Source organism: Elephas maximus, chromosome 19 (assembly GCF_024166365.1).
Source record: "Elephas maximus indicus isolate mEleMax1 chromosome 19, mEleMax1 primary haplotype, whole genome shotgun sequence".
Classification (NCBI taxonomy): domain Eukaryota; kingdom Metazoa; phylum Chordata; class Mammalia; order Proboscidea; family Elephantidae; genus Elephas; species Elephas maximus.
This window is the reverse complement of record NC_064837.1, coordinates 13,329,480-13,348,600: the sequence shown is the minus strand read 5'-3', so window position 1 is coordinate 13,348,600 and position 19,121 is coordinate 13,329,480. Positions and strand designations below refer to the sequence as shown.

The window sequence follows — 19,121 nt, the reverse complement described above, 5'->3', positions numbered from 1 at the left end:
GGTTTAAGGCATGGTCCTTCCAGGACACAGACCTTGGGCCCAGCAATTGTGTGCAACAGGCTGTGTGAACAGGACTCAGTTAATGTCTCTGCTTGGAGGTTGGACCAAAGAAATTTTGAGCCTAGTGGCTGTGTAATAGTAGTGATGTACCTAAGGTCAACAGACCTTCACATCTACTCAACTGCTTGAAGCTGTAGGGATCCCCATGGGATAAGGCTAGCATGTCCCTGTTCACCAGGCCCACCAGCCACGCAAATAATCGCACCTGGCACCCTGCTGCGGAGCACAGTTCATTTGTCTTGTTGGTTTATTGGCCTAGAGAGTTGGACACACACACAAACGCGGAGATAAATATCAGTCAGTTTCTCTATATCTGGGTCCTCGCTACGTATAGAGCTAGAGTCTGTAGAATTTAAATCTTGCGTGCTGTGGCACAGAACCAGTGGCCTTCCCACTCCGCCATCACCCGTCTTCCCAGAGAACATGGGGAGAGTACAAACTAACAAGACTTGATAGCTTTCAAAAGACAAAATTGCAAAATCCCAAATTTCCAACATCTAAAATTCACACTACCCCAGGTCCCCAGCTCAAATACATATATTTTAATCTCCACCTTGCCACAACCTCATTTGTTGCCCTGAACCACCAAATGTTGGAAACAATTTTCCTAAATCATAGTTAAAAAAAAAATAATAATAATGTCTACAATCTCAGTTCTCCCAAAATATCCATGGTTTTGGAATTTTGACCTATTCTGAAATTCAAATTCCCCAGTTCATCCTCAACCCCGTCTGTCTCCTGTGCCTTTTTGCCTCAGAGGAGTGCAGGCTAAGGATATAGGGGGACTGTCATCACATTTGCCCCCTGCTTCCAGGCCCTCCTCAGTCTCTCTTGTGGTTCCGCTGTATATATATATATAGATAGATAGATAAATTTGTGTGTAGATATATATATGTACTCTTTATTATGTATTTTTTCGCAGTTTTTCTAAAGTGCCAGAACAAGATTTGTGGGACTTTTTTAGTGATTTTTTTTTTTTTTTTTTGCATTGTCCCCTGTTTGAAACTTTTTTCCCCCCTTAAAAATTGGAACTTGGTACATTCAGTAGGAAACTCTTCACTCAGGCTGTGGCCAAGACCAAGAAAAGTGCAAAGAGACAGCAGGGGGAATGAAGGAGCGACACTCCTCCATGATTAACATTCAGGGAGCCTGTTGAAAGCCTTCTCCCCCTTCCTATATGCTGTGAGGGCAAGAGGAGGCAGGAGGATGCTCCTGTCCCTCCCCTAAACTCACCTCCCTCCAGAAGCCTTGATCTTGCCCTTTGAGCAGATGCTCAGAGGGCAGCCATCTTGGCCCCCAGAAAACAGTAGCTGGGAAAAAGGCTGCATTTTGACGATACAACATTTTCCCTTTTTAAACTGCACTCCTCTAATTCCCATTTGTCAAATTTGCTCCCCAAAACTGAACTGGCTCTCCCCTTTTGGGCTGTTTTTTTTTTTTTTGGAGTGGGGTGGAAGTGTTCATCCAATCACTGATGATGGAGGCCCAGTTTTCAGAGAATTAGGAACAAACATTTCTTCATCTCCCCCACTGGAAGGAAATACAGGGACCCCTGACCAGAGTTAACTAGTGCAAATTAGGGATTAGGGACTATTTAGGGTCCCTGTACCCCATCCCTAGGCTGGGATCTTTGGGTGTGGGGAACTGAGTTAAGGATTGGGTGTAAGGTGCTATTCTGGAGGGAAAGTTGGTGGGGGTACCCCAAAGCCCACCAGGGGAGTAGGGTACCTCCCCACAAACCATCTGGAGTGACTGATGAGGGGAGTGACATGGGAGAAGCTGAGGGTAAAGGTAAGGATGGGAGGTCATGTGCAAATCTTGGGCTCACCCACCCATCCAACCCCCATCACTTTTCTGGCTATTTGGTCTAGTCTGGGAGAAACCATCAGGAAAAACAGGGAGCAAGTAGATTCCCTTCCTCATTCCATATGGAGCTTCTTCCTCCTGGCCCCCAAATCTGGTTTAGCCCAGAAGAGGCTGTATCTAGAGGCAGAAAGAGGTGGGATATACTCACCTCTTTTGCCTTGGAAGAATCTGGAGCTCACTGGATTTGAGGGTCAAGATAGGGCCAAGATTGGTGCTGCCCTGGGATGGGAAGGAGCTCAGCTGTGGAACAGAGGGATCTAGCTCTCCCTGCAACCACAGTACCTCCTTGACCTGGATTGGGAGAGCCTATCTCCAAAGTCCAGGAGTATGGAAGATCCAAAGGCATGGATGCCAAGGAAGGCATGGCATCTAAACATGAAAAAAACGGGGACATAGAAACCCATCCTGGGAAAAATGGAATCCAAAGCCATGCCCCCCAGTGGGTGGGGTTCAGGTATCACAATGGTCTGGTCCAGGTCTTGGGCGTCACCACCCTCTCACCTGGGGAGGGTGGGGAGTGGGAAGAAGAAACAGAAGACTGGAATGTGCTGGGAAGCATCTGGGGAAGGGCCGTAGGGGAAGAGAAAGCTTCAGAACCAGGTGGGATCATTGGGTGAGAGAGATGATTTCCCCCTTCGTTTACAAATCAGGGGGCGCAGGGTTAGACATTCAGAGCTGATGGGGGCCGTGACTAGAGATTCATATAAGTATATTGCTCAGTTGCCCCTAGGGCTGGAGAAGGGACAGGGGCTGCCCCTGCCCCTCAAGGAGGCCATTCCCTGGAGGAGAATTGAGAGGGGAACCATCAAAGATCCCTTCCCAGGAGATGGGAAACTACAATCTCACACAAAGCAGCCTGACCCCTGAGCTCCAGGGGCCCCCAAGTCCCTGCACAAGAGTGTGGAGGGGCTCCCAAGGGGCAGGGAGGCCAGGGCGCTAGTAGTAGTGGTGGGGTTCAGGGAGGGTAGCATCTGGTGAAAGGGGGGAACTGGCCCAGAGCTCACCCCACATCTCCCTTCTGGGCTCTCTCAATCCCTGCCCTCTCCCCTTCTCCCTTAGGGGGGACTTGGGGAGGAAGAGTTGGGGGAGCTGGGGGTGGGGGAGTAGGAGGTGCTGCTTGGGGATTCACTGCATAGCCAAAGACCCCTGGTAGGAAGGGAAGGGCCCCACCACCCTTCTCATCAGGTAGGACCATGTTGAGAGCGACTGGGAGAGCGGCCAGGTTGCTGAAGTTGTAAGGGTAGGCAGCCAGGAGCTGGGGGCCATAGACAAGCGGGTAGGGCTCAGGGTAGAAGGTGACTTTGGCAGCCCCCATCCCCTCCATCCTGTCCCCCTCCCCAGCCCCCACGGGCACCTCACTCCCAGGTTTTCCCCTGCCACTGCCAGGTTCCCGGCCACTCCCAATCAGAGCCAGTGGAAATTCCTGCACAGGCGGGTAGGTATAGCTGCCCCCTCCTGCCACCACTGGGGGCTCCTCACCCCCTGAGATGACAGGGTCCTGAAGGGAGGCGGTCTCAGAAGCTTCCTCTGCAGCAGCACTCCCGCCACCTGCCTCCCCGCTGGATGAGGAGACTTGCATCTCTTGAGGGGCCTCCTCCTTGACATCCCCGGGTCTGGTGCAGGTGCTGCCCTTGGAGTAGGCAATGACAGGTGTGGGGGTGCCCCCAGGCCGCTCAGCAGCATGCCTCTGCACGTGGCGGCTCAGGGCAGCTGCCGTCTTACACACCTTGGCGCAGTGTGGGCAGGTGAAGCGGCTGGAAGGCTTCCGTCCTGCCCGGGAGCTGTGGGAGCTGCCACTGTGGGCCTCCTGGTGCTTTCGCAGCTTCCTCAGGGTGGCGAATGTCTGGGCACAGTCCCCACAGCGGTGCCTCCGCTCACTGCGGGCACGCCCTGCTGGGCCCTCAGCTGCTGGGGTCTCCTCCCAGCTCCTCCGTTCCAGCTTCTGTCTCCAGCGCAGCGGCCGCCGGCCTCTGGGCATGCCATTGCCCCCACTGCTGCTGCTGCCACCAGCAGCTCCAGCTTTGCGCTTAGGCTTGTATGAGTAGTAGGGCCTCCAGAGCTCGTCCTCCCCACCAGCCTTTGACTCCTCCTCGTCTTCATCCTCCTCCTCCTCATCCTCTTCCTCGTCTTCATCCTCCTCTTCACTCTCCTCCCCATCCTCTCCGCTCAGCTCCCCAGGACGCAGGTCGGTTTCTGAGATACGGCGCTTGACGATGGCCTCCTCACCGATGCGCACAGTGATCTGACACAGCGGAGGGGGACCCTGGAGCTGTGAGGGGCCCCGGCCAGGCCCTGCAGTGGGACCCCCGCCCCCGCCGATCCCGCCAGCTGGCTTGGCTGTGTAGGTCAGAGTCCTCCCGGCCCGTGGATTCTGGCCCTTGGCCTCCTCTGTGGCTGCTGCTGGCCCTGCTGCGGTGGCTGGGCTGACTGCTGCGGCTGGGCTGGTTGGTGTGGGTGCAGGCTCAGGGGGAGGAGGTGGGTACTCACGTTTCTTGGGGGGCCTTGGGGGAGCTGTGTAAGTGATGACTGAGGCAGCCTGGGCCCCCCCTGTGCTGGCTGGCCCACTTGCTGCTCCACCACTGCTGCTGCCCCCATGGACAATGACAGAGGGGGCTGGGTGGGCAAAGGTGATAACAGAGGGTGGGGGCCCTGGCTCTGGGGCGGGTGGGGGCCCAGGTGGTGGGCTGGCTGGGATTGCTGCAGGGGCTGCTGTGTCAAGGCCTGGAGAAAGGGAGGGCTCGGGGGCTCCCTGGCTGTAGGTCTTGTAGGGCCGCTTGGCTGCCCGCATGGGGAGCAGACGGTACAGCTTGAGGGTATTGAGCTTGGGCTTGTACCCTCCGTTGGGTGTCTTCTCACTGGCTAGGAGGCCCGGGCTAATGCCATGGAAGGCTCGCTGGTGGGTCTTCAGGTTGTAATAAGTGACAAAGGTCTCCCAACAGAAGATGCATTGGTACCTGGGCCAGAACAGCAGGGAACAGGGCAGGAACAGAGCCACTTGAGTCAGGGCCCTGAAACCAGGACTTCAACTTCCCATGTCCTCAACTGCCGTCCATCACACCTCTAATTCCCCTGGCCATTTATTTTCCCTCATTCCACGCTGCCTCACCCTGCCAGCCTCAGGAAGAGCACTGAGAGTCATAGCTCAGCTTCCCACCAGCGGTGAGACTCTGGACCTCAACTGTTCCATCTTTGAACTGGGAATCACACACACTACCTAACTCACAACGCTTTCTTTTGAAGCACAAATGACAGAATGGGGAAACGCTTTATGAACCAAACCAAAACCAAACAGTTGCTGTCGAGCTGATTCTGACTCATGGCGACCCCATGTGTGTCAGAGTAGAACTGTGCTCCAGGGTTTTCAAGACAATCTTTTGAAAGTAGATCACCAGGCCTTTCTTCTGAGGTACCTCAAACTCAAATTGCCAACCTGTTGGTTAGCATCCAACTGCTTAACAATTTGCACCACCCAGGGACTCTGTCTTAAGAACAGGGATACATTATAGAAATATAAAGTACTGTTCTGGATATTTTAGCTAGTGGTGGACATGCCTGCACTTCCCATAGTCCTTTCCTATGAGGGCAACTTTCTCTTTCCTTCTCTGCCTTCTCCATAGCACTCAGCCAGGGCGTAAGGGTGCTAATAATCATCGGCTGAAGGAAGTGGTGGAGGGAGGCAGGTGGGTGAGCAGAAGACAGCTGGGGCCAGTGGGTGAGCAGGCAGGTGGGGGGTGAACAGGCCAGTCTCAGGATGACTTTCTAGGCCCCACGCTCAGCTTATTCCCTCCCTTGTCCTGTGGTCCCCAAGTTCTGGCCCCTGATCCCTCTGCCCTGCCCACCCCCGACCCCTGGCCCCAGGCCACTCACCTGCGCTCCCCAGTGTGCCACACCTCATGCTTGGTGCGGTACTCAGCCAGGGCGAACACCTTCTCACAGTAGCGGCAGGGGTACTTCCTCCGCCAGGAGTGCACGTTGCTGTGCCTCTTCAGGCTGGACAGGGTCACGTAGGAGCGCTCACAGGCCGCACACACATACAGCACGTGTCCGCCCACCACCTTCACCACGTGCTCAGGGCCACCTCGGAAGCCCACTGGTGGGGGCAGGGCCGAGGCATCCACTCCTGCAGGACCCCCGGGGCCAGGACCCCCGGGGCCAGAGCTCCCGGCTCCCAGCCCCGTAGACCCCCGAGTGCTGGCCCCCCGTCGGCACTGAGCCTCATGGGTCTGCAGCCTTTTGGGATGAATGAAACTTTTCCCACATCGGGGGCAGGGGAGGAGCCTCCGGGACAGGGGGGACTGTGAGTCAAGGGCCTGGCCCTCAGCCCCATCACCCTCCCACTCCCCAGTGGGCCTAGCCCCAGGCCCGAAGCTGTCCTCTTCAGGCTGCAAGGTGGCCATAGGGGTTGGGGCAGGAGGTACCCAGGCATCACCTCCCTCCCCTAGGCCCTGCAGGCGGGAGATGCCCAGACGTCTTCCCAGAGCTCCAATCTCTGCAACAGCTGCCCCGTCCCCTCCCCCACCAGGTAGTGCAAGCCTGGCACTATAGATGAAGTTGAGGACATCAGAGAAGGCAGCTGCTGGGACCCCTGGCAGCTCCAGGACCCGGGGTGGGGATGAAGTAGGGGGTGAGGCTGGAGGGGGAGAGGAGGAGGAAGATGAGGAGGAGGAGGTGGCAGCTGTAGTGGTGGCAGGGTTGGGGGCCAAGTCCCCAGTAACTGGTGGGAGGGGCAGTGGGGCCGAAGCAAGCAGGGCCTCTCTGAAGAAGGGACTAGAAGCAGCCAGGACGCTGCGGTGAGCAGGGAACTTGGTGTCTCCAGCTATGAGGGTGACGTCACAGAAGAGGCCACGGAGCCGCTGCTCATTGAGTTGGCGCAGGACAGCGGGAGCATGGGACGGGTCCGTCACCTCTGCAGGGGGGGGCATGGCGCCAGTCTAGATAGGGGAGAAGAGGCCAGGGGTAAGGGACCATGAAAGATTGGGGGAAGGGTGAGGTACTGATGGCAGGGAGGGTGGCTGAGGAGGGTCTCAGACACTGGGCCGAAGGCAGGGGCCTCCAAGATCAGCGAAGTGAGCTGAGAGGGAGTGAGATGATGTGGGTCAGAGACTAGTGGAAGGCTGAATAACTTTAGGTCACCGGAGTCAATGATTAACCCTTAGCTGACCAATTCCAGACAGCATCCTACATCAGGGGCTAGAAGAAGCCTCAGGTACCTTAGGGCACAGTGAGGGTCAAGGAGTCGTGACGTCCAAAGTTACAGACTAGACATGTAAGCAATGGAGACCCCATAACCATTTCAAAGGACTCTTCAGCCCAGACAAAATGGCTGCCTTGCTGGCCAGAGGCCTCAGGTCCAATGCTTCCTGGGGGCAGTCCTCTTGACATCCTCTTACCTGACAGCACAGCCACCATGGAGCGGAGGGGCGTGTGGATCAGCAAGTCCCTTCTGTTGGGCCTCTTCCTTCTGACAAGAAACAGAAACTATGTCGGGGAACATAGAGAAGGAGGCCAGGAAAGTGTCCCCAGGAAGGGAAGGACCCCAGGAAGTGGGGGCTGGCACAGAAGTGGGGGCCAAGAAGTGCCTGGGATGTTCTGCAGACCCCGAACTCTTCCTGTGCGGGAGAAGCCTCAGTCAGGTTATTTGCTTAGCCACTGCCAACAGGTCCTAGGAGGTCACACAGTTTATTGCAAAGCCTTGTTCTACTGGCCCACGGAAGTACAGCAACAACATAATTTGCATACTCCCAATTCACTGACTGCCAGACTCAAAACAATATGTCAACTAGCTCAGTCTCACAGGTCCAGGGATGCCTGTCATCACTTTTAAGTCCCCGTGGCCCAATCTTAGAGGCTCAAAGTAGATCAAATATTTGCATGTTGTCTTTCATCGCAATGATCTCATTTGCATATCAGGATATATTTACATGACCCTTTTTTTATTAGACCAAGTTGCTAGATATTCAGGTCGAGAGGACCTCCCCACATGTCCCAACATCCATAAATCAGAGAGAGGTTTCTGGCCTGGATGCCAGGTGACTACCAAAGACCACTGACTCTCAGACAAACGCACCACTTGCTCCGGTCACTGGAGGGCACTGGAAGGGCCACCAGACCAGGGTCCCTGTACTCTGTGACCTGGTGGCCTCGAGACTTTAGCTTAAAAGAGGGGGACAGAGTGGCCACCTCACCTCAAATCCAGAAGGAATGGCAGGCAACCCACACGTAAGCTGTGACAATCACAGCCCTGGGAGCACCTCACTGCTGTCTCCCGTGGCAGCACCAGGCCCTTCTGTTCCCAGTTCTCGGTTGAAAATCTGGATTCCAGAGACATACAGTGACTTATCCAAAGTCACACAGAGCTGGTAATAACAGGTGGGGTCTGTTCCCAGAGCCAGGCTGCTGACTTGAGAGCAGAGCTCTCCGCCCTCTCCTCTACCCTCCACCAGTGCTGCCAGCTCCCTCCTTTCGTTGGGGACATCCTTCTGAGTGCCCTGGGTCACACACATCCTCAGAGGGGTCCTGCAACAGGAGTTCCTTATACAATTCCCACCCCCCCAAGAATGTTCTCTTCCCATTTATCACTCACACTATCTTGACTAATGGTCTCTCCTACCCCCCACACACACCCCACTTCACATTCCCCAAAACACTTCCCTGACACCTCTCCTGGGTGAGAAGAAAAACCAAAACCAAACCAGTTGCCAATTCCGAGTCATGGTGACCTCATGTGTGCAGAGTGGAACTGCTCCATGGGGTTTTCATGCCTGTGACCTTTTGGAAGCAGATCACCAGGCCTTTCTTCTGAGGTGCCTCTGGGTGGGTTCAAGCACTTAACTGCGTGCCACCCACGGACTCCATATGAGAAGATGGAAGGTGGTAAAAAGGGTGAGAGTTACAAGTTTTAATAAGCCTGACTGCTAGGCCCAGACTGGATACTGGGTCAAGTGTTAGTTCGTTAGTTGCTGGATTGCAGCTAGGTCAGGAATCCTGGGGAAGAGGCCTACTTCACCAGCTGGTGGTCAGTTCTGGGTGTAAAGTGAGCAAAGAGAGCAAGGCCTCCCACTCCCTTCCATAAGAGCCACCACAGCCCCTGGTTCTCCCAGAGTCAGCGCTTTACATGTATTGCCTCATTTGTGTGCTCCTCACCACTACCCTTTAGGGCAGCAGTTTGCAGCCCTGTTTTAAAATGACAGACTGAGGCTCAGACACTTGAGGCTCAGACGCTCGGTAGCTTGCCCAAGGATATATAACCAGTTGATAGCAGGGCTGGGACCTGACCCCAGGAAGCTTGGCTCCAAAGTCTGTGTTCCTGGTGATTGCACCACACCACAGGCCCACAACGAAGGGCATGTTTACAGCACCCAGGACGGCCCCTCACTAGCCCATCCAGGCTGCCTTTGTGAAAACTAGAAGGGCCCCTTCCTCCTCGAGGTACAGTCCTACCTACACAGGTAAGCAAAGCTTCGATCTCAGCCCCTATTCACCTCTCAGCCAGGCCTGCCAACCTTCACGACTACACGTGGCAGGCCTAGGGCCTGCCGAGGCACGTCTGTGTGCCGGGATCCTGACCAGGACTGTCCAGCCTTCTTAGAACCACAGAGGCCTAAAGGTAGACTGGCCTTACAGAGCACCCAGAATCATCACCACGATGATCCTTGTAGTTGCCATTTATGAGATATTTATTATGTGCCAAGTATTTAAAAAAAAAAAAACCCAAACCAGCTGCTGTTGAATCAGTTCCAACTCATGGTGACCCCCCTGCGTTTCAGAGTAGAACTGTATTCCGCAGGGTTTTCAAAGGTCGTAATTGTTTGGAAGTAGATTATCAGGCCTTTCTTCTGAGGCACCTCAGGGTAGATTCGAACCACCCACCTTTCGGTTAATAGCTCAGTGCTTAACCGTTCGTGCCATCCAGGGACTCCTGTACCGAGTATCGCACTAAGCATTTTATCTGCATCATCTCATTTCAACACTCACAGTGACTACGGTGAGGTAGGGGCTATTGCCAATGCCATTTTACAGATGAGGAAACTGAGGCTTAGAGAAACTACTCCAAGCTCCTAACTTTCAGGTCAAGGGAACATAGTGGTTGGGGGATTTGCCCAGGGTCTCACTGCTATCCAATCTGGGGTTTGCATCCAGTTCTTCTGAGTTCAAGTGTCCGTCACCGGCCACTGCCCTACAAGGGCTTATGGAGACAGAAAGGACAGTAGCTATGTGACCCTGGCAAAATTACTTAACCTCTTTGTTTCCGACTCACAGTGGCCCTATGGGGCAGGATAGAACTTCCCCATAGGGTTTCCAAGGCTGTAATCTTTATGGAAGCAGATTGCCACACATCTTTTTCCTGTGTAGCTGCTGGTAGGTTCGAACCACAGACCTTTCAGTTAGCAGCTGAGTGCTTAACCACTGTGCCAAAAAAGGCTCCTTCCTTTTCTGAGATGGAGATAATAGTTGCCACCTCATGGGGTTGTTGTACAGATTAAATAAGCTCATAATTGGCAGGACCTAGAAGAGTGCCTGTCTCTGGGTGGTGCAGATGGTTTGTACTGGGCTACCAACAGAAAGGTTGGTGGTTCAAATCGATCCAGTTGCACTACAGAAGAAATGCCTGGCAATCTGCTCCATAAGGATTACAGACATGAAATCCCCATGGAGCAGCTCTACTCCATTAACACATGGGGTTGCCATGAGTCAGAATTGATCTGATGGCAATGGGTTTGGCTCTTTGGTTTTAGAATAGTGCCTGGCACGCAGTAACTGCTCAATAAATACTAGCTCTTATTATTATCTTGGAGCGCAGTGCTGGAAAACAGTGGGGGAAAGTGGTGACGAGGAAGAGGCAGAAAGCAGACTTCACGGTAGGTTTGGTGGCTCTGTGGTTTTTAGTTTTTTATTTCTTTGTCTTCACCATTTCTCTACTCTCATCTGGCTGTGTGACCTTAGAGGCGGGACTGGCGTGGGGATCTGAGCACTGCCAGCCAGACACGCTCCACCTCTTGCTGCCCCCTCCGCCTGGAATGTTCTTTCCTGCAGATAGCCTCAAGCCTTGCCGCCCCACCTTTTTAAGCCTTGACTCAAAAGTCTTGTTCCCCCAGAGGCCTTCCCTGGCCACCCCCCCACCACTAGTTTATTTTTCTCCTTGGCACTTAGTAAAACATATCGCTCACTTATCTCCAGAATGTAAGCTCCAAAGGGGGGGAGGGCAGTGCAGGGGTTTTTGTCTGCTTTGTTCACTGCTGTGTCTCTGGTGCTTAGAACCATGCCTGGCACATAATGGGAGGCAAAAGGATTTTTGGTGAATGAATGACCTGCCCTCTTCAAAATCAGCCTGCAGTCTGTCCACCCTCTGGAAGGAAGCTGCCCACTACGCCAGGCTGAGTGGGCCAGGGCCACCTCTGAAGCACCCCCAATTTGCCAGATGCACCTCCTGGGGCTTTATATGCATCACCTCATTCAATGAGATCCTCGAAACTGCCACCCAAAATAGGTGTTTATATTATCTCCATTTTACAGAAGAGGAAACTGAGGCTTTGAGAGGGATATGCCTTGTTCAAGGTCACACAGCTTGCAAGCAGCAGAGTCAAGATTTGAACCCAGGTCCATCTGTCCTTAGAGTGGCTGTATCTTTCTCCTGTGCCATACTGTCAGATCCTGCTCTGAAGAGGCCTATGGCCGGCTAGCTGGTTACATAAATCACCACACAAGGCCTCACGTGCTAAGTGCTAAATGTGTCATGTCTGACTCCACCCTTTCCCTGCTTCCCACATCCAGGCCGTCACCAAGTCTGGTTGAATCTGTCGCTGAGCTTGGGAATGGCTCTGGAGACCTTCCCTTCAACCCACCTCTGTCCGCCCAAACTAGCTCAGGTCCTTATTAACACTCCTATGACCCGTGGCCATGGCCTCCCAGCCAAACCCCCTGCCTCCAGGGTTCCCTACTTCCATGGTTTTCCTCCCACTTCAGAGACCTTCACCGGTACCCACCAACTCCCGAATAAAGTTCACATTCCTCAACTGGGCATTCAAAGGCTCTGGTCTAACTCCAACCTTTCTTTCTAACCTGGCGCTGCCTTATTCTCCCTTCAGCACTCAGTGTATTATCCAACCTCAACACATCCCACACGTCCATGCTTTTGCCTCTTCTGGCTCTCCTGCTAGAAATGCCCTGTCCCCAACCGCTTCTCAAGATCTCTCTCCAAAATGTTAAGGTCAAACTCAAATGCCACCTCCTCCTTGACCCTCCGTGACCCACAGAACAAGGAGTAACCTTTCCTTCCCCTGATTCATCATTTCGTGCCCCTCTTGGCAGCACCCCACATTATACTGCAGCAGATAATTTAGGCTCTCACTCCCCAGGCTGTGACTCGCTGAGAGCACTGCCTGAACATTCCATAGGGCTCTTCTAAAATGGATTGGTACAGACGCTAAGTTCTGCTGCAACTGGGGAGAAGTGCATGGGGGTGGGAGGGGCACAGAGAGGCCCACTGAAAGTTCTAGTTAGGCAGCAGACTACAGTGGTAAAGAGCACAGGGCCCAGGTCCTGACTGCTTGGGTTCAAATCCAGCTTTACCTCTTACTAGCTAAGTGACTTTGGGCAAATGACTTCTCTGGGCCCCAGGTGCCTCACCTGAAAAAGGCAGGTAATTATAGCGCCTACTTCCACCGGGTTGTTGTGAAGACTAAATGAGTGATCATGCGTAGAAGTACTGAGAACAGAGCCTGGTACCTAGTAAGTGCTAAGTGTTTACTACTATTATTGTGAGCAAAACCATAAAAAGGGGACCCTCAGTGCTGGCAGAGGGCTGACAGTGGCTGACACAGGCAGAGCCCCAAACTGTTGCCACTCTCCAGGTCCATTTCCCAAGTGCTACTTCCAATCCTGTTGGAAGACAGGGCAGGTAATCACCCCATTTTGCAGGTGAGGAACTGAGGCTCACCCAGAGAAAGTGCCAATGAGAACACTGGTGGGCAGAGTCCTCAGTTCTAGCCTCAGGCTCCTTCCCCTCCACCAGGCTGTCCTGTGCACCTGCTGTGCAGGCCTCATGCGGCAGCCAGCCTCCCCCCAACCCAGGTGCAGGAGGCCTGGGCCATGGACTGTGCCCCCCTGCACATACATCCTCCCCTCCAGGCCAGGCCCGGGACACAGTGGTGTGCATACCTGCAGCACACACACCACTCGCCCCCTACACACACACACACACACACACACACAGCCACAGAAGGGCCCAGGCCCCACAGGTGAGGAAAACCTGTTTCAAGGAATCTGCCTACTGAGCAAATTCCATCCCCAGAGCCCTCCACGGTGGCAGGTCACAGGAGTGAGGCCCGGTGTGCGTCAGAGGAGAGAAGGAAAAGCAAGAGATACCCGCGAGGGGGGGTGGTGGTGGGCAGACAGAGGACAAAACAGGAGAAGACTGAAAACTTCACTTCTTTTTTCCCCCCATTTTAATGACAAGAGTCACACACCCGGCCTTTACATAAACATGGCCAAGGAGCCACAACTGTGTCCAAGCTCACTTTCCTTGCAGCCAGTCTGGCTTCTCCTCCCAGTGACCCTGACATACGGCACTGGCAGGCCGGCGGCTAGGGGCAAACGAGTAGACCCTGCACAAAGGCTGACGGGGCCACTCCGACAACACCCGTGCCTCCAACTGTTGCCCTTGCTCTATGTCACATTTATCTCCCCACCTTCCTCATAACACATCCCCACGGTGGCCCCACACCACCACTTAAACACACAGAAGTCAGGCACGCACAGGCAGCTCGCTCTGGACTCTTGTGTACGAAGCCCAGGGTACCCTTGTCACGCCAGTTCCCTCCCCACAAGTGTTTTTTGACCAGCTCGCCTCTCAGTTCAACAGCCCGGACAGGCTTCCACAAACAACGTCACAAAAGAATCCCGTGGAGAATGTTGCAAACACACAACCTTCCCCCTCACTCGACTGCCCACAATCCCATAAACGCAACCTGCCCGATCCACCCTGAGCCCCTACACTAGCGCCAGCCGACCTAGAAGGACCCAAGACACACCCTTAGGTTTCTCACTCCCCACACGATCCGCAGGGCCTGAGTTCTAGTTGTGCAACCGCCATGTAACTCGCTCATCACACAGACACACAGACCCATCCAGTGGCCTGTTCTCGCCAGGACTGGACCACACCTCGGCAGGGCCACAGAAAGGGGACCCAGACGTGACGCCCTCTGCCTCAAAGACACACAGCCGCCCCCTGCAAATGGGCACATACATCTGGCATTCTGGTGGCCTCCACAACACACACACCATGCCAACTATGCAGAAAACAACAGTTCATAAACAGTTCATGTGTGCAGCACAAGATACATACGTGCAAGAAAACACACGCTCGGGTAGAAAACATACGTCAAACCCCACAGCTACCCAAGTCCGCACTCCGCTTATTGTGCCCTGTTTTCAATGCCCATCTGTCACCCAAAGCCACATCTTGTAATTCTGCCCCACAACAGTGGACACCCTCCTGCCTTTCTGCCCCCCCTGGCTCCGGGAGGGCCCTACCCGGACCCCTGGCTGCCAGACCAGCAAACGGTGGTGCCCGGGAGAGTTTTACCTTGCCCACAACACAGCGGCGAGACACAGCGTCCAGGACTCACAGCCACAACCCTGCCTCGACGGCGCGGCGGCTGCAGGGCCCCAGCTCGCCCTGCGCACCCCGCACACCCCAACTCTGGGGCGCTCGGCGGCCCACCCCTCCCCCGCTCTGCCTGGCTCCTACGCCATCGCCCTCCCAGCAGCTTGCAGCGCCAGCCCGGGCTCACACCCGCCCCACCCCACCCCCCAACCTGCCCCCACGGGGAGGGGGGGACATTAGGCTGCAGAATTAACCCTTCAAGGGGGGGGCTGAGCGCGGCCCCTCCCACGGCCCCAGGCGATCGCGCCCCCTGCCGCGGCTCGGTCGGACGCCATACCAGGGCCCACTCAGTCGCCCCCCAGCGTCGTGCGCGCCTGGGGGCGGGGCCTGGCTCAGCCCACGACCCCTGAGCCCCCGGGTCAACCCCAAAGGGGAGCGGGCGGGGCGCGGGGCGCGGCCCGGGTCCCCGCGGCGCCGGGCAGCGGGGAGGGGGCCTGGCTGCGGGCTGCGGTCTGCCCTGGCCTTGCCCGGCTCGCCCCGGGGCCCACCTGACTGCGATGGCGCCGAGTCCGCCAGGCCCGGCTCATCACCGTGGCCGCCCCCGGCCGCTCCGGCTTCGCCCGCCTCCAGCTCCGGCTCCGGCCCCGGCCCCCCCAGCGCCTGGCCCCGGCCCGGCCCCGCCGCCGCCGCCGCCGCCGCCGCCGCTGACATCATCGGCTCCCCCCGCCCCGGTCCTACCCCCACCCCCACCCCCGGAAACAGTCCCCCCCCAGTGCCGCCGCCGCCGCCGCCGAGAGGAGGCCGGCGCAGCGCAGCCGACACTCAGCTCCGAGCTTGGAGCGAGCGCTCCCGACGGCCTCCGCCGGGGCCGATCCCGAAGAGAACCACGCCGCGCAGGGCCGCCGGGCCAGTGGGCGCCGAGCGGGGCGCGGGCCAGGCTGCAGCCCCCGGAGGGGCATACGATCGCCCACTCCCTGGGAAGGGACCCCCACCTCCCTTCTGCACGCCCTTCACTCAGCGGTGCACACCACCCAGGGCACACACACCCTCTCTGGGTGAAGACGCACAACATGGCAGGCTCACAACCAGGCCCAGTGAGACCCACAGACCTGGTGTCAGCACACTGAGAGGCAGTTCCAGAACGAATACACACACCCTCCCCAGGAATGTGCAGGGACCCCCACCAGGCCTAGGGCAAAGGGAGACCCAAGCTCTACAGAACTGGCCACACAGCAATGACCACAGGGCAGATGAGCACGCAGCTTGGTATTTGTCCCCACTGGCCCAAATATCCTTATTCTATCTCCTGTGCATAAATGTAGAGGCCTTGGGGCCTCCTGGGACACTCCAACAAAACACCAGGTGGAAGCACACAGAAGAAACACATTCCTGAGACTCCAGATGGACAATCCCAGAGACTCCTTCCTGGTGTTCAAAAATTCAAAGCTCAAGAGACAGAGGCGACAGCCCTTGGAGCTCATGTTCTTAAAAGCTTTCTGAAACAAGGTGAGACATCAATTTAAGGCCACAGAACTAGCCCAAAGAGAAAGCAAGAATCAGACAAACTTTTGAGCCTGAGGACATAGATTTAAAGCAAACAGAGTTGGAAACAGTGGGGAAAATAGGCCCACCTGCATCTGAGGGAGGTTCCAGGAAGCACCTCCCACCCCCACCTCGTGGAGGTTCCAGGAAAGAACCCCACCCCCACTCCAACCAGGTCACAATGGCTGGAGCTCTGAAGGGTCCAGGTCCTCTGAGCCAGGAGGAGAGGAGGAAGTCCAAGGAAAGATGGTGAGTGTGGGGGCCATGTGGGACCTAGCACAATCCTACCTCCCTGTTGCTCTTGGATGCTGCCCTTGTTTCCCTGAAACATCCCAGTTGTTCTAGAGACACCCACAAATGAAATCTATAATGGTGTACTCACATGTCCCTGGAACCTGTGACATCACACAGACACAGCATCTGAGGCCACCTCCCCTTCCTCAAACCAACGGAGGATCCTTGGGTCCTCTTTTTCTCCCCTCAGGAACAGCTTACCCAGAGAAACCCAATGCTCCAAGACTTCACTCCCTGCTTTCTGCTTCAGAGCCTCAAGGCCCACATTGTACCACTTCATCTTTCAGGCCCTTTCTAGCTTCCAAGAGTTCCTCAGCAAGAGAGCCTACCCGCTACTGTCCCACAGGGTCCCAGACCCCAGCCTGGCAGTGCCCCTGCCCCAGGTCCCCCAGGCTGTGGATGCCCTCATGCCCAAGCTCCTTTCTCCCTGACAGGCTGGTAGTCACCCCTACTTCAACCTGCCCGACTTCACCCAGCCATCGCCACCCTCCACTCCACCCAGCCTACCCTCGAACCAGCGCTGCCGGCTCTCTGATGCCACCAAGGGCCTGCTTGTGGCCCTGCTGGGTGGTGGCCTGCCTGCTGGCTTCGTGGGACCTTTCTCTCGTATGGCTTACCAGGCATCCCATTTGCCCTCACTGGAGCTACTCATGTGCCGATGCCTCTTCCACCTCCCCATTGCCCTGCTCCTTAAACTTCGTGGTGACCCCCTGTTGGGACCTCCTGATGCCCGGGGCCGGGCCTGCCTCCACGCTGTACTCAACGTCCTCAGCATTGGATGTGCCTACAGTGCCGTGCAGGTGGTGCCTGTTGGCAATGCTGCCACTGTTCGCAAGGGTTCTTCTACCGTCTGCTCTGCTCTCCTCGCCCTCTGCCTTGAGAGCCAGGGTCTCAGTGGCTATGACTGGTGCGGCCTGTTGGGGAGCACCGTGGGACTAATCATCATTGTAGGGCCTGGGCTAGGGACACTGCAGGAGGGGACCACAGGCCTCTACACTGCCCTAGGCTATGTGCTGGCTTTCCTGGGGGGCATGGCACTGTCGCTGGGGCTTCTGGTGTATCGCTCCCTGCACTTCCCCTCCTGCCTACCGACCGTGGCCTTCCTGTTTGGCCTAGTGGGGCTTCTGGGCTCTGTACCAGGCGTCTTTGTCCTGCAGACACCAGTCCTGCCCAATGACCCTCTGAGTTGGAGCTGTGTGGGGGCAGTGGGAATCCTCGCCCTCGTCTCCTTCGTGTGTGTGAGCTATGCAGTCACTAAGGCCCACCCTGCCCTGGTGTGTGCCGTCCTGCACTCTGAGGTAGTAGTGGCCCTGATGCTGCAGTATTATGTGCTCTATGAAGCGGTGGCACCTTCTGACATCATGGGGGCAGGAGTTGTGTTGGGCAGCATTGCCATCATCACTGCCCAGAACTTCAGCTGTGAGAAGGAGGAGAAGGAGGAGAAGGAGAAGAAGAGAGAGAAGAAGGAGGAAGAGTGAGACCAAACTTGAGAGCCTAGGGGTGGGGGGGCAGGGTAAATAGATACTGGAGTACATACATGGGAGAATGAGTGACTGAAAAAGAACTGGTGTGGGAGAGGGACACCCCTCGGAGTCAAGAGGTATCTTGGGGACTTGGTGGAGTGTGACTATCTGGGAGACTTGGAGCAAGCTTGGAGAACAAGGTATGTGGAGCCTAGGCTGGGTCTTGGGAACTAAAGGGTATGATAAGGGGCAAGGTCTGAGGAGCAAATCAAAGGGCCTCAGGCTTTGTGGGATGAGGCAGGACAGGACACCTGTAGGGCAGTGGGGAGCATTTCCCTCAGCAGCAGGAAAAAGCCTTGGGGCTGGAGCGTTTGGGGTGTTCAGAGAATCAGAAAGAGCAAGCAGCTGCACTGGGGAAGGGGACTGCCTGTTTCCCTTGAGCGATAGTTTCACTTCATAGTTGTGTTCCTCCTCCTTGGGCTGGTGATGTGACATTGACATCAGACAAGGATCACTCTGAATGTAGCTGCGATGTTGGTGTCACCTGTGGGTTAGAGAGCGTAGAAGTCCTACACCCCTCTTATTGAAGAAGCCCTTAGGAACCACCCCCCAATCTTATTTCTAAAATTTTCTAGAAGGGGGAGGATTTCCAAATGTTCAGATTCGTATCCCCCAGGACTTTCGTATCCCGCCCCATGGCTAATCTGCTTTTCCCGGATTGTTGCGGTCCCGTGATCTCTCCCGGACAGGGGCCGGCCTCCTCCTGGGACAGGCTTCCGAGCGAGCTGAAGCTTCTTCGAGCGGCTCAGGTCGGGCATCCAGGACCAAGACTCCGTACAGCCTCCACTAGAGGCCAGGAGATGCCCACCTATCCCGGGAAGCCGCTCGACAAACATCGGCTACTTCCGGACGAACAATTGGCCTCGCCATCTTGATTTGTTCATGAATATTTAGCGATCTTACTGCATATTCATAACGGAGGACGGCCCCCCCCCCAGCACTACCCCCGGGAATCCACTCGGGAGGACCCGATCCGCCCCGCCTCCTTTATTACCGATTCTCAGAAGAGACCATTTTCCAGCTCGGGGGGATATTTAATGAGAAACTTGCCGAAGATGAAACCATACTCCAAACTAAATAAAAAGCGGCCTAAATTTACTCTTGTTCCTTCAAGCCTTAAACCTCAGTGCGGGAGGGAGCATCGAGGGGAGGCGGCGGGATAAGAAGTTCCCTTCCCCCCGTCGTTTCAAAAGGTCGCCCAACCGGGTGGCCGGGAAAGGACGATCAACGAC

At 55.7% G+C, this 19,121-nt stretch overlaps 2 protein-coding genes across 7 annotated transcripts; one reads left to right on the top strand and one right to left on the bottom strand.

Moving 5' to 3' along the window:
- Window positions 1–265: 265 nt before the first annotated feature.
- On the bottom strand, window positions 266–15,201 carry ZBTB4 (zinc finger and BTB domain containing 4). Of its 6 annotated transcripts, XM_049859978.1 has the most exons (5): window positions 15,079–15,201; window positions 7,317–7,387; window positions 5,794–6,857; window positions 3,653–4,880; window positions 266–3,556 (listed from the first exon to the last, which is right to left on the bottom strand). In XM_049859978.1, the coding sequence occupies exons 3-5, from the start codon at window positions 6,846–6,848 to the stop codon at window positions 2,927–2,929; spliced, it is 2,913 nt and encodes a 970-aa protein (XP_049715935.1). In that variant the 5' UTR covers window positions 6,849–6,857; window positions 7,317–7,387; window positions 15,079–15,201; the 3' UTR covers window positions 266–2,926. The 6 variants fall into 6 exon arrangements, with proteins under 6 accessions (XP_049715935.1, XP_049715930.1, XP_049715933.1 ...); XM_049859973.1 differs by having other exon boundaries at window positions 267–4,880; XM_049859976.1 differs by having other exon boundaries at window positions 267–4,880; window positions 7,317–7,384.
- On the top strand, window positions 7,407–17,844 carry SLC35G6 (solute carrier family 35 member G6). Its single transcript, XM_049860311.1, has 5 exons — window positions 7,407–7,537; window positions 14,828–15,566; window positions 15,853–16,036; window positions 16,248–16,321; window positions 16,801–17,844. The coding sequence occupies exons 1-5, from the start codon at window positions 7,407–7,409 to the stop codon at window positions 17,842–17,844; spliced, it is 2,172 nt and encodes a 723-aa protein (XP_049716268.1).
- Window positions 17,845–19,121: the final 1,277 nt, after the last annotated feature.